The following is a 15,396-nucleotide window of genomic DNA, read 5'->3' as shown; positions in this document are numbered from 1 at the left end:
CTCACTGAGGCGTTCTTTCATTCTCTGGTTTTCATCTGTAAAAGGAGGCCGAGTTACTGAAAGGAAAAATGTTACAAAGTTCATTCTTACATATCATCTCAAATGCAACCTGGTGGAATGGATTATTATTTAATAGATTTACATATGCTAAGAGATACTTTTTATCTACAAGAAACTATGGATGGCTGTGAACCATATCATCCAAATGCTGATTAATTCTGAATAGCAAATTGAAATTTACTTAAAACTTGAATCTTCATGACGTATCTTAGTAAAAGCTGTAAGAACACATTAAAGCAGATTTTACTAAAATAAAGTTACCTATATATGCAAAATAACAACTGGAATGATATGTATCAAAATGTTAACAGTTACCCTCCGGTACCAACTCGACAGTCGCTTACCCGGGCAATACAGTAATCCTTAGGGTTTTCTTTTTCCAGACCGTACTTCTCCAAAGCTTCAGCCACTGCAAAGTCCGCAGGGTCCGTAGTAGACAGCAGGATGGTCTTATAGGGGATATTTGGTTTTAAACTATCTGCATAAATCCTCAGTGTCCCACCTGAAAAACACGAGATGTCTTTGAGCACAACTTTATTTACCCACTAACAGCGACAGCTACCGTTTCCATCACCTAAGAAAAGGACAGCTGAATTTCAGCTGCAGCGCATGCAAAGATGGGTGTACACGACGCCATCTTCCCCTCCCGTTACGTGGCATGCACCAGCAGCAACCTGTTCATCTCGTGACACCTTGCTCCAGTGGGCATCCTATGTGACAAAGACTTCTGTCCTCTCTTCCTCTCTTCCAGATGAAGAAGTGTGCGTAACGATGAACTGACTACCACTATGGGTAATGGGTGAAGAGGAAGAAACTCTAGAATCTGTTGACAGTACTGCTCTTTCTTCAACTGCTTTCCCCTTTCCTTACACACACTTGTACATGGTTATATACTTATTTCACCATTTTCTCTACTTACTGATCATCTATCTGAAACTTAAAAACACTGGTAAAGTTAAATATTAACCCCACTGAATAAGTTCAATGTAAAAAACTGAGCTAGGCGCCAGGAGACCTAAGGTGCTCGAATCCTAAGATGTCCCGCAAGCACCTGACAGTACAGGACGGGGCTCATTTTTCCTTCCAGGCGATGCATACCAGAATGGCACTTCTAGCTGTGGTCTAATTTGGGGAAAATCAACCAGAGCAGGGTCGGCCCGGTGGCTCAACCGGTTAGAGCTCCCTGCTCCTAAGTCCGAAGGCTGCCGGTTCGATTCCCACATGGGCCAGAGGGCTCTCAACCACAAGGTTGCCAGTTTGATTCCTCCAGTCCTGCAAGGGATGGTGGGCTACGCCCCTGCAACTAACAACAGCAACTGGACATGGAACTGAGCTGCGCCCTCCACAACTAAGACTGAAAGGACAACAACTTGACTTGGAAAAAAAGTCCTGGAAGTACACACTGTTCCCCAATGAAGTCCTGTATCCCTTCCCCAATTAAAAAAAAAAAAAAAAAAAATCAACCAGAGCAGAGTGATGTGGATATCCTGAGGTTTTCTTTTTTGTTTGTATACACATTTTGATGGAATCCTATGGTATGTATACGAGGTTGGACAATTAAGTTCGTGAACTCATCCTAGAAGACGTGCTATACACCTCATTGCTAAATATCACCAAGGTCACCTTCCACGTACTCCCCTTGGGAAGCTCTGCACCGATGCCAGCACTTAGTCCACACTTCAAAGCAATTTTGGAACTCTTTTTCTGGCATGGCCATCAGAGCTGTCATAGTATTACCCTTGATGTCCTGAATGTCATCAAAACGTCTTCCTTTCAATATTTCCTTTATCTTTGGGTAAAGAAAGAAGTCATTGGGGGCCAGATCAGGTGGGTAGGGAGGCTGTTCCAATACAGTTATTTGTTTACTGGCTAAAAACTCCCTCACAGACAGTGCTGTGTGAGCTGGTGCATTGTCGTGATGCAAGAGCCAAAAACTGTTGGCAAAACGTTCAGGTTGTCTAACTTCTTCACGCAGCCTTTTCAGCACTTCCAAATAGTAAACTTGGTTAACTGTCCAGTTGGTACAAATTCATAATGAATAATCCCTCTGATATCAAAAAGGGTAGCAACATTGTTGCAACAAGTTCGTGATCTTAATTGTCACTTTTGGTATCATAATTTGCTTTCCACCTATGACCTAAGATTTATAAGCCCTAACTAACATTGTAAGTACAGCTGTAAGAATACCAGGGAAGTGAAGCAAGACCTCACATCCCCTTTGCTGCCTGTGACCTGGGGTAAGCTTTCTCCTTTCTCGTCTGCAACTTAAAAGAGCTAGACTAAAAGAGCTGCGGATCTCCTGAAGCACATTCTAAATTTCCGTGACTCCTTGCCTCTTAATTCTAATGCAGGTATTCTGGCTACTGAATATTTCTTATATTCTCTTTTTCAACAAGTCTGGCACAAATTGCATTTTGACCACTTGACTCACAGGAAAATAATGTTGGTCTTTTAAGAAACCAGCCAGTCCACATTGACTTGTAGTGCAGACCTGCTGATTCAGACCAGGGGCCAGGCTGTCAACACATCTGACCACGTGCAAACTCCCGCAGCTCGAGGGCCCCACTGTCTACTGCTGAGGACACAGCAATGACCAAGTCAGTGACCCTGCCTTCAAACAGCTTACATTCCAGTTGTGGGGTGCTGGGGGTGAGACTAACAGGAGCACAAATAAAACTGAAGACAGTGGTCCATGTTGAAAAATACAGCATCCTACCTTGGATGGCTGGTAAAGGCCTCTCTGAAGGGCCACCATCTGTCATGATCCCTGAACGATAAGCAGCTGGGCTGCATGACACCTAAAGAGCTTTCTGGGCACAGGACTAGCAAGTGCCAGTCCAGCCGCGCCTGGGGAAGTCCGGCTGCGGTCGCCGGCCAGGGCGGGCAGGCTGAGGTGCGAACAGGGAGGCGCAGGCAGACACTGGCTGAAACCAAGACCCTGCGATGAGATGTCCTGCAGTGGATGGAGGAAGCACCGGGACGCTTTCAGCTGTGTGTGCACAGGTACGTGGGGGGGGGCGGGGGGGGGAGGCAGAGCGTGTGTGGGGAGGTGGGTGAAATGCCCCGGGACGCTGGCTTCCGGGGAAGGAGTGGTGGCAGAGGGACAACAGGCCAGCAGGGAGCCCGCGCCCTGAAATGTGTGCATCGGGATTAATTACACTCCCCTGCCAAACACAGATGTGAAGTAATCGGTAAGAAAAACATGTGCAGGAGAATCAGTGGAAATAATTTTGTAGGCTGAGGTAACACCTATGTGCCTTACACATTCAACAAGCACAGAGCCAACTCGACCTTCTGCTTTAAAAGCTGAAGCGATGGACTTGTACCCCCATCTCGACGGCTACAGAGACATGCAAATGGTCAGAAACCATTTTTCTAAAATTCACATCTGCTCAAAGCCTACACAAGGACTCTGCAACCCCAAAGGGACAGACCATAGAGGAGGAAAGGCTATTTGGTCTGAAAACATGCAACGACAGGGTTTATCAGACAGTCATGAAAGAAATCAGTATGGTTCCTACAGATAATTTTATTTTGAGCGGCACTTTTTCTAAAAGTCACAGCATGATGACATAGCTGTAAAATTCATACTTATGTGGCCAAATGAATTCAGCTATTGGATGGTATTACTTCCATCATCTATTCAAATGTTTTAGAACATCTATTTAAAACTTGACTTGGTTTTAGTATAATGAGTGTTACGGCATTTTGATTTAAAAAAAGCAATAAATGGATACAATCTGATTGACAAGGTTTTTAGTTTATGAGCATAATACCATGGAACTGTCATAACAAAGATGCATACCTCCCAATTTGCTAAGGCACTAGAGAGAGAACAGAAGCTAACATTTACAAACTCCTGCTATGGCCTAAAACCTATTTGTACAAATATGCTCCGGTTCTCATTTGAAGGGGGGATTATGATCCTCACCCCGGTCTGCACAGCAGCCAATGGAAGCTCACAGGACACCGGGTCCACGTCGGAAGGCTCCGCTGCTCCCAAGGCCGTCCATGGGAACAATGAGGCACAAGAACGACAGACTCCCTAAGTCTCTCACGATTCTGTTCATGCAAGTCCCCGCAATAAAAAACCATGACCGCAAATCAATTAATTGGGCAATTGGGGTCAATTCTACTTCGAAGATATCACAAAGTGAATATAATATACCTGAGTATTAAAAACACAAACTCCAGAGCCAAAATGTGTTACAAGTTACGATGTCTGACCAGCTGTGGAGTGAGTTAGACAGATACATGTAAGTTATGTCATCAGATCTTGGAGAATCAACCATGGGCTTAGGGGACAGGGAAGTAACAGACCAGCTGTCATAATCTTTACCAGACTAATAGCTACGTTAATTGCTACAGTAGGTTATAAAGCTGTATTTTCCAAGATATTTATTAAAAATGAAACACTTTAACTTATATTTGACTTCCTTAATATTCACCATAAACAGCTACTCTGCTAACATAATCTAGTTGCTCAGGTTTCCTTCCGCCCCAACCATCCCCTTCAATAGACAGCTCTGCTTCTCGGATGTCCTGCCGTCTCCGATCTAATTCTCTGGAGTTGTTTCCTTTGCCTCCTGGACAACGGCCTCCTTAACTGTCTGTGTTACCTGTAACCTTCCTGCCGACCACGGATCCCTCCCCAACCTCTCTGCACCTGACTGCTGACCCGTACTCGGGATGAGACCCCAGACGCCAGCACCTCCCACGACACGCGTGAATGAAACTGGCTCTCACTCCCAAGGTTCTTTCCTTCCACAGTCCATCAGCATCTCCCAGCTGAAAGCAGGCGTCACCCTGAATGCTCCCTCCTCGGGAAAACCAGTCTGGTAGCAGTTCCTGGCCATTCACCTCACATATCCTTCCATGCTTTCTCAGCTGACGGCCCACCGTCCGTGCCTGAGGTCAAAGACTGCGCAGGACTCACAGCGGGCGCCTCCTTCACCCACAATTCCTTCAAGTCCATCCTCCATGCTGGAGACAGTAGTCTCTCCAGACTTGAAGCTTAGGCTTTCTAAATCCCCAGCGTAAAACTCTTCAGCAGCTTATTAACAGATCATACCAAACTTTTCCATCAAAGCACCCCCAATGGTGATAAAATAAATATGGGTGTCTGGGAGCCTGGCTTGAAGGGACACAGAGGGTTTCCTGTTTTATCTTAATTCATAGAAATGGTGCGTCCTAATCCACATTAGAAACATACTTCTTATAATACTTTAAGTTACTTACAAAGCTTGAGCCTCCACACTATGTCCATCTTTATCCTGACTCACCCCGAGCCCACACGTGATTACTTCTCTAGGAATCAGAAAGCAGTTACCATCTCAGTCACACTGCCAAACGCCTTCCTAGGACACACAGAGCCCTTCCACTCGGTCTGTGGTTAGCACATGGCAGGTATCAATAAGCATTCGTCTTGTCCTTTCTACAATGTTTACCAGCTTTCTTCTTCTTTATCGTTGTATTTTCTCACCTTCCTCCTTACCCTGTTTCCCCGAAAATAAGACAGAGCCAGACAAAAACTCTAATGCGTTTTATGGAGCAAAAATTAATATAAGATCCGGTCTTATATTATATAATATAGTAAAATAAGACTGGGTCTTATGTTAATTTTTGCTCCAAAAGACGCATTAGAGTTGATTGTCAGGCTCGGTCTTATTTTCAGGGAAACACGGTATTTTCTTTTTAGTGCATATGTTTGTAAGTTATTGCAAATCCTTGAACAAGACAGGATATATAAGCAAAATAAAAACCTGGGTATCAAAAGTATAGATTACTTATGGAACTAGGAAGTCTCTCATTCTCCTCATCTGAGTCACTGATACCACAATTCCCGTGAAATATATAATGAAGGTTCAGTGAGAAGGGCTTTGAGCAGGGGTGTCAAAACTGCGGCCTGCAGGCCAATTGTGGTCCGCAATCCATTGTTAATTGGCCTGCAGCAAATTCCAAAAATATATTTAGTTTACTTAAATAAACCAGGTGAGGCAATACGTACTTCACCTCAAGTGAGTGGCCCGGCTGTTTGAGTATTTTACCGCATATGGCCCTTGGTGAAAACCGTTGAAAAAAGTTTCGACACCCCTGGCTTAGAGGGTCAAAATAAACTGGTGATGCTACGGTGGCAAGTAAGTTTTGGGAGGCAGCTTACATCGCAACTAGCGGCTGCCTGGCATGGAACACCCACTGGAACATAACATGCTGCATAAGCTCCAAAGCAAGGAGGTCATGGGCAAATTGTCATGGTGGCAAGGTGAAGTGACCACGTATTTTAGAGCCAGGGTGCACAGACTAGCTCACCAATAGCGACAAGACAAGAGAGACTACTAACGCCGTTCCCGCGAACGTAACATGAGTGTAAACACAGCTTCCTGTTGATGGGTCTAACCTGCCACAGGCGTGGACTGGATTACAGTCCGAAGCACGATCTGATGGGGAGTGACACCCGGCCACTCAGGCCTGGATTCCAGAAAAGGGCCCACAACTAAGCAATCCTTCCCAACCCACACTGTTTTACATGAGGCTTTATAGAAACGCTGCCCATCCCAACATTCAAAACTCTAAAACTAGTAAGCAAGCTAACAGGATACAGGATGCAACATGATGATGTCCAATTCGTAAGCAGCTAAACGTGACATCATAAAAGGACAACAGAGTTGATGACAGATTAGGTCAGAAATTTTTAGGAAAGGCTGGATCAGTGATATAGCCCTCTTGTACAATGATTTTTTTAAAAAAAATTCAAATGATCATGCTATTTTTTCACAAGTAAAACTATAATTAGTAACTTTATAACAAGTATTGTCCTCACTGAATACAATTATAGGTTCATTATAAATAAAAGCTTTATGTCAAATAGCTAAACATATACAAAACCAATTTATAGATCAAGTAGTAAAGTCATGTGCTTTAAGTCTCGTCCCTCAGGAGGACAGAATAATCTGCAGAAGATGCTGGTAAATGGGAAAAACAAGGTAGGGCAAAAGTGTATAGAGTGCTGCCAATGAATTAAAGGAACTGACAGGGACAAAAAGCCAGACTTCTCTAAATATACCGTTTTGTAGATTTGACTTAGAAACTATTAAAGGACACTGGATTTTAAAGAAGCAAACCTCTAACATCAAAAGCAAAATAAATCAACCTAAGTAGAAATCAATACTGGTATACAGCCGTACAGACAGGAATCAATTATACAATTTGACAGTATAGCCTTGTGGATATATTCACAAACAAAAATTTCACAAAAAGCTTAAAATGTTTTCAGTATCATGTTGTTAGTACTACTACTGTATTAGCATTATATTTATTTTGATATTATTACTACGTATTATAGGAAAAAGCAAATAATTAGGTTGTTGTTAGGAAGAAACAAATTTATTGGAAGGAAAAATGATACCCCGATTTTCTAAAACCAAAGTAGTAATAAAAAGGCACTGCCTAGCTCCGTCCACTCAGTGGGCTGTGCAGCAAAAGCGCGGGGCGACCAGATGCTTGTCCCACCCAAAGGCGTGGGGCTCCTAGTGTGGGGCAGGAAATGCACAGGGGGAGCCTCGGACAGAACCTCTTCACACAGGAAAGCTCTCCAGGACCACGGGGGCCATCTCAAAGACTCGAGTGCCAGCTGGAAGAGCCCCCCCACACACACACACACACACACACACACACTTGCTCAAAGTGACACATCAAGAACCAGAAGGACGATAACTTGAACAGCCGGGTATACAGTGAGAAGTTTTAAATCCATTACAATTTTTTCCAAACCATTGCTCGCCTATGATACCAAGGTAAGTATTTCTGTCCCACCCTTTCCCCCAAAATAACCCAAACCTGTACCTCTATCTAATCAAGGAAATGGAGAAACAGGAGGAAAAAATGGTAAACGGCACCACAGGATATATTATAGTCAGCAAAATGTACAAAGCCACCTACGTTTTCGCTAAAACAGACCAAGGATTAAGCAAACTGGGAGGTAAAATAAAAGCAATGGGGATTTTAGAATGAAAGACATAAAAAGACGTATTAATCAACTGAGATCAAGAATTATCTGACACAATGAGGAAAATCCGAACGACTCGGTATTTGATGATATTAAGGAATTGTCAATTCTTTTGTATGTGATAATGATCCTGTGGTTTGTTTTGTTTTTGAAGAAGCTTTACCTTACAGGAAAATATATCAAAATACTTACAAATGAAATAATGAGAAATTTGGGGTTTGCTTCAAAATAGGAATGGCAGCAACATATGTAAGAGCAGAGATGAAATATGAGTTATTAATTATGAAAACTTCATAAGTACATGGGAGTTCCTTGTATCTTTCTCTCTTCTTCTGTATATATTTGAAATTTTCCAGAATTAACAAAAGAAGAGCCATCCAGGGTGAAATTATGTAACTAGACATATCTCTCCGTGAACAGAACTTATACTTAAGCCAACAATGCTTTTGCACCAGACACATAGGATACATCTGTTAACAGCCGGCTCACGCATTAACTTAACTAAAGCAAGGCCTCCTGATTCAATAAGAAGTGTAACAAAGTAGTGCCCTCTACAACAAATGTAACAGAAAACAATCGGAAACATGGACCTGAATCAGGTCGCCCATCTGAGCTCCGAAATTCCTGCATTCTCTTCTCCAGTTTCTGCTGCCTGCGCCGTTTCATAACCACCTCGGGGTTAGAAATCGTTCTGGTAAAGCTGGTCTCAGGCATGTCTTTGTAAACCTCGGCAGCCAGCCGAGAATTCTCACTGTAAGAAAAAAGACACCAGCAAAATTTTTAAAATTTTGTAGTAGAAGTTACATTGTAATTGTACAAAAATCAAAATGGCAGATGTTTCGGGGCTACATCTGTACCCACATAGGTCTGTCATGTACTATTTACCATGCGCTAATTACCGTGGATAAAGAATAAAGTTTCTCTCGATACAAACTAAGACTGAACTAAGCAGAAATTTATAGTTAAAATTTTATAGTGAGTTTATATACTTTAATTATTGTATATTAATAAAGCTAAAGGCAAATGTATAAATTACAATTTCAGTAATTTCCACCGTTATCCTAAAACAGATCAAATGAGTGACACAACATTCCAACTACAAGAAAGACTGAATATACTTTAATTTAGTAAAAGTCTTAATAGTATAGTAAATCTTGAAGAACGCAAACAGCATGATTTTTTAACTAAAAGATTTACCAATGTTCACTTACTTGAAGCTAAATTTTCAAAAGGAAATTGCTCCAGTGGTTTGTAAGATGAGGAGTCAACTGTACAGAATGATGAGCTGAATATTAAATACTAAGATTGATAAACTTGACGTTTGATAACGATACTTTAAGTGATATTCTTAATCACAAAAATAATTTAATTAAAAATCAGCCAAGCTTTGAGTCAATCGAGTTGAGCAACTTAACTCATTTTAAGTAGCTAGTTTTCTTAACAGAAATAACAGATCACCCATAATTTGAATTGATGAAACAAACTGTAGCCTAAGCTTTAAACTCTTCTTTGTATTTTTCACATGTAAGCAATACATGTAACACAAATTCTTTCTCTCGTCTAACTACTACACTCAACAGAGCTTTACTACGTAATGCTATACTCGAGAGTTCATGTTCATTCCATCGGCACCACTGCCTAACAGATTAATACCTAAAGCCACTGTGAACCTAAAATGGGCTCCAATTCCACTCGACAGCAAACATCATTCACTGACAAAGGGTTAATATCCTCAACACATACAGAACACAGAATCAATCAAAAATGAAAAAGACTTGAAGAGGTCATCACAACAGAAGAATTTAAATAGTTAATGAACATGTAGAAAGACTCCTACCTTGTTAATGATAAAATAAATTCCATTTATTCAATATAGTACTCCATGCTGTGGAGACAGTATACTGCTCTGTAAAACCCAACAGCGTACGAGGACATGAGAGGGCTGGGGACGACTTTTCTAAGGATGATCTGGCAAGGAAGCATCAGACTGGCGCCCGCCACCCCTCTCAGACAGGTCCTAAGGGAACAGCCAGGCAGCTGCGGAACAAGCGCTCACTGGGCTGTTACTCACAGTACCCAACGCCTGTAAACCACCTACAAGTGCACAGAAAGGGCCGGCTACCAAATTATGAAAAAAATATACACAGAATACTTCAGTCATTTAAATTACTTAATATGTTTTTGTGAACATATATTTGCGACTATATATTTATGTGAAATATAAAGTGTATACATATATATATGTATACATGTAAGTGGAAAAATGTCATGTGAAACGTTCTAGTTTTAAAAGACGGTGACCTTATTTCTATTTAAAAACTCTACATAAACATATGAAGCATGTATTTTGTGCAGCAAAAACGAACCACAGCCATCTTTGGCTCATGTGATGACAGGTGACTCCTCTTCCCCTACTGGCAAGTCCACAGATTCTCACTTTCTAAATGATTGCCTGTTATTTCAACAACAGAACAGTAGTGTACAGACTATTGTGCAGTCAACGCCAAGGTAAGTGAGAGCCCTAAGCATATGGGTAATTAAATGAACTAACTAAACTGAAAACTGACAAAGCTAACTTCAGATCTGAAGACTCCCACATAAGGGAGGGAAAGGCTAATTTCTTCTTATGTCTCTTTTCTGTTATAATGAAAAGGCAATGGTTTCCCTTATCCCTCGGCTCTGAGGTTAGAAGCTCCAATGTTTTGACCCAGGAAGTACATGTAGCACAGGCTGGGGGGAACAAATAAGGAATGGGAGGTGGTCAGGCTGGAGTGAACGAGATGGTGCATTTGAACCTCAAAGGGAACAGCTGCCCTTCTCGCTGGTCTGGACAATCTCTGATCATAGTTAAGCACATGTGAGGTACATAAGAAACCACTGCTGCCTTAAGGACCAGAAAAGCAGAAATGAAAGCAAGGCCAGGCGAAGAAGGAACACTGACATCCACAGGCTGCTCAGGAAAAACAATGTTGCTAACCAGATTAGCAAGTAGAGAGACGACGCGTACATCCCGACACAGAAGCCAGAGTACACCCAAGTTAACTTACATGTCATGCCCTTGGAAAGGTCTATCATCTTTATCAGATGCCTGTCTCATTGCTTCCTTTTCTCTCTTCTTTTTCTCCTTCTTCTCTTTCTTTGAGAGCGTTCTCTTGAAGTTCTGGATAACACCTTCCTTTTCCTGCTTTTCAGGTCCGTTGCTCTGAGCCTTCTGATGAAAGTAACATTATCACTGTGCTGGCGACGACACAGAATCACTACAGCTCCTCTCTGGCTTAGCTCCCTTCAGCCCACAGGCCACAGCCAACAGCAAAGCTACTGGAGCAGGGAAAGGTGTGGGGTGGAAATGCTCTTTCCCTGTACCTGGGCTGACAGCCACATGACCATATTTATCAAATCTTAATAAATTATACAGTCAATACCTGTGCATTTCACTGTGTATAAGTAACATCACCATTCAAAACTAATAAGTAACAGCAGGCAAATAAAAAACTAAATCCACTGAGACAACTGGAGTGAGAATCATGAAATCTGATTTTCAATAAATAAAAATCCAAATAACTTACGTAAGTCTAAATTTAAAAAAAACTAATGAAAACATGGAAATACCTATGCACTGAAATCATTATCTACTTTAGAGATTTTTTAACTTCAAAAGAAATGTTAAGAGTAGTCATAATAAATTGGCTTTTAATAAAGCAAAGTTATAAGTATAGTCTGTGCAAATACTTTTCATTTCTTTTCCAGATCTTGTCTATTTGCTTCTTTATTCTTCATTTATAACATGGCCTGCCAGCAGATGACAGAGACAAATTATTTTTTGTATATCTCAATAGGTTAACTAGTCGAGAATCAAGAAAAAAAATTTTAAACGGTTATTTTATTGGGAAAGAGCACTGCCTTCTGTGTTACATGACGTCAGCACTTCCATTTCCGTTGCCAGCTGCTTCGGCAGCTTCCTGACCCGAGGAAGAGTTCTAGCACACATCAGTGAGGATGTGTGGGCCATGGAAAGGCACATCCACTGACACTGTGGTCAGAAATGAAATAAAACGTGGACAGCAAAAAAGAAGACAAAAAAAAAAAAGAACAAAGAGGACAGCCATTCCTATTTATATATACTTGCTGCTCACTGCAAACCCAATACGTCACTATAGCACAGGAACAAGTAAGGCCCAGGATACACTTATACACCAGGGCTCTTCAACAGGGAACACTGACATCCCACAAACAAAACGAAACTTTTCTGCTGCTGGTCTTTTCGTCTTTTCCCAAGGTGTTGGGGAAAAAAAAATAGAAGATATTTGTCAAAATGTCCTTAACCTTTGCATTTGCCGTCACTTATCAATAATGAATGTTCATGTAAGATGCCACTTGATTTGACACAGAATTCCAGTTTTTTTCAAAGTATATCAATATTGTAGTATTCCACATAAAAAGAACAGTAGCACAGGGATTCCAGACATCCCACCACCTGAGAAAGCTTTAGAATCACTCTATTATATCACCATCCAAAGAAACCTAAGAAAGCTCATTAATTCCTAACTTTACACATAAAATACGAAAAAGGTTTGAAATGTATCTTATTAAGTTGTATCTGAAAGTTCAGACATAAATAGGTTATTACAGTTTTATTTTCCCTTCTGATTCTCATTCAAACTTATTATGATTTTATAATGTGGGGGGGTAACTGGAGCTATTACTTGATCATTAAATCTCTTAGTAACTGAAGCTGACATAACTGAAAAAGTAAGAAGCAATATTTGGGATTCTTGGGCAAAAAAGGATGAAGCAGGGAGAGGCTGGGCTACTTTTCCATCCTTTTCGGGGAGGAAGGTCAAAGAGCAGCTGAGGAAGAGGAGCCGCAAGGTGGCCCGGCTCCCTCCCCACTAACCCAGTCTGCGCTTGTCAGGCAACCCAACCACAGCAGACGTGCAGCAGACGCGCAGCAGACGCGCAGCAGACGCGCAGCAGATGCGCAGCGCCCACCCGTACCTTAGGAGGGACGGCATCGTTCTCATTCTTAAGGACAAATCTCCCCTCTCGATCATCTTTATTCCAATTCAACTGCACAACCAGCGGTTTCTCATCTATATCCAATCTTCTTTCTTCTTCAAAACATGAAACAAAAATAAATTAAGCTATGGTTATTTAATGGCTCTAACTAATACAACAATTAGATAATGCATTTAATTTTATAGACATAAAATACCTTATTACCTCAAGTACTTCCTGATAGACTGACATATAATTCAAAATGGTAAATGAGAGTTTTAATAATCAATTCAATATTCTGTCACTAGTATATGGTGAGTACCATGCATCCAGGGTCAGACACTGACCGGGGACAGTCTCCTCACATTTAGAATTTAATTGGGAAAATAAGAGACATGCACGCAAACTATAGGAAAAAAGAAAGGATACAGGACATTGCTATAATCCTGCTCCTGTAACTCAAATGATCTCAGCTGCAACAGGAAAATAAGGGAATAATGTTAATATATCACGGAAGTTCCAATTAGTCATGAGCTTCTCCTTCTCATGCTCATGTCACCAAGGATGGCAAGGACGCGCCCTCACCAGGCTCAGAAGCGATTACTGCACTCTTCTTTCTAGCGCCGTACATCGGATCCTCTGTACGATGGCCCCTTACCCCTCACCTCCCCTTTCCTGGTCAGGAGCAGTGCTCAGCTCAGTGTCATACTTCCTTCCTCCCTAGAAATCGCTCAAGCCTCCGGGCACTGATGGGAACGTGGCAGCCCACGGAGGGGCCCCCAGAGCCCGCACACTAGGAGCCTACAGGTGGCGGAGATTATCCTCCAGGTAACTATGTAGGATGTGCTAAAATGGGGGCAGCAAACACAGAAGGCAGTGCGGGCTGCTAAAGAATTCCTGTGGTAAAGGAAGCAAGAGTTAAAATTTAAATTCAAAAGACAGACAGACCTATAGAGGCTTTTAGTAAATACTGTACAAGTATGTAAACAGTAATGTTAATTATCAGCATACAAAAATAACAAATTCTAAATTATTATTTTATCTACTGAAAATATGAGAAATGAAAATCAACAGTAATAAGTCAGTGATTGAATCAAGAAATTTGAAATTCTGCTACAAACCAAAATTACTGAGTTATTCTTGTTGCAAAGTTTGTACTAAATAAAAATCCTTACAGGGTGTTTTTTTTTTTTTGACATCTAATATTAAGAACAAATAAGTCTAAATCATAAAACAAAAACAAGGATGAAGTATTCTAAAGCACTGGGCCTAACTATTCAATGGAAATACAGTCAAGGTCCTGCTGCACCTTTACACTGTAAGACATCTCTGCCTGCCTCAGTGGTTCTCACGTGGTTTTCAAACAGCAGCATCCGTTTTCTCCTGCCACTGATTTCACAAGGAATCCCAACGTCCAAAAAGGACAACAGTGGCTGCCTTGGCGGTGGAAGCACAGGTGGGGACCCAGAATTGAGCCCCGTGGAGCTCACGGAGGGGGTGCTCCAAATTCCCAGGGAACCCTTCTCCCTGTGGGACTATGGCGCTGGCCCCAGGCAGCCCCCCACGCGGTCCACCGGCTGTAAACAACAACAAGCACCGCCCCAAAGCACCGTGGTGAGCGTTGCCTGCAGCCAGGAGCTGGGCAGGGCGCAGAGGCACACAGCCCATCACAGGGAGTCTTGTGATGAGAACGGAATGGAAACTGGAGTTTTCCTTTCATTTGATGCGTACTATTTTTTCAAACAGCCACAACCTTGTTAGCGTGTAAATACTTACTAACTTGCCTGACTCTAGCTACTCAATAAAATGAAGTGCCAGATACTTACGGCCTTTGGCAAGAAGAGCCATTCAAAAACCCCTGACACACTAAGCCCTGAAACAGACTGAGAAACACTCGGAAGGCAAGGCTTTCCTCAGCTGTGAGGTCCAGGGGGACGCACCGCTCCGTCCGACACGACACACGGTGTGGAAGCTGAGAGTCAGACTGTCGCCGGTGGGCCACTCACAGCCAGGGGAAGAGGCCATTTCCTTCTTTACACACCTCTATTGTTTTCACCTCCTCACAAATAACATATTTCACTTTTTAATTAAAAACAAACCGAGTAAAGAAAATATAAAGGAAACAGTTATTTAAAAAAATCAAAATCATTGTTTTTAGATTTAAAATTCCAATCTTGCCATCATATTATTGCAAAGATTTCACTAGGGGTATTCAAATTACCAAAACAATGCAGACAGAAAAAGGGCTAGAACTGAGAGATTGTCTTCCTGCGTGTAACCCATATACAAAGATTCTGAGGTAAAGGTAAAGGAAAAACCAACCTCAGAAAACCATC

The 15,396-nt window shown here is 41.8% G+C and overlaps 1 protein-coding gene across 24 annotated transcripts in view; it reads right to left on the bottom strand.

Moving 5' to 3' along the window:
* The window catches only part of AFDN (afadin, adherens junction formation factor), a 131,137-nt gene that overhangs the window by 79,686 nt on the left and 36,055 nt on the right, over nt 1–15,396 (bottom strand). For 15 of the 24 annotated variants that reach the window (XM_074333846.1, XM_074333836.1, XM_074333835.1 and 12 more), the window contains exons 3-6: nt 13,061–13,176; nt 11,113–11,276; nt 8,656–8,816; nt 405–562 (exon numbers count right to left, since the gene is read on the bottom strand). In XM_074333846.1, the coding sequence (XP_074189947.1) occupies nt 405–562; nt 8,656–8,816; nt 11,113–11,276; nt 13,061–13,176 (599 nt within the window). The remainder of the gene's footprint in view (nt 1–404; nt 563–8,655; nt 8,817–11,112; nt 11,277–13,060; nt 13,177–15,396) is intronic. The other 9 variants (XM_074333834.1, XM_074333851.1, XM_074333848.1 and 6 more) reach the window with 3 other exon arrangements.

Source organism: Rhinolophus sinicus, linkage group LG05 (genome assembly GCF_036562045.2).
Source record: "Rhinolophus sinicus isolate RSC01 linkage group LG05, ASM3656204v1, whole genome shotgun sequence".
NCBI classification, from domain to species: Eukaryota; Metazoa; Chordata; class Mammalia; order Chiroptera; family Rhinolophidae; genus Rhinolophus; species Rhinolophus sinicus.
The sequence above is the reverse complement of the archived record's forward strand: the minus strand, read 5'-3'. Positions and strand labels throughout refer to the sequence as shown.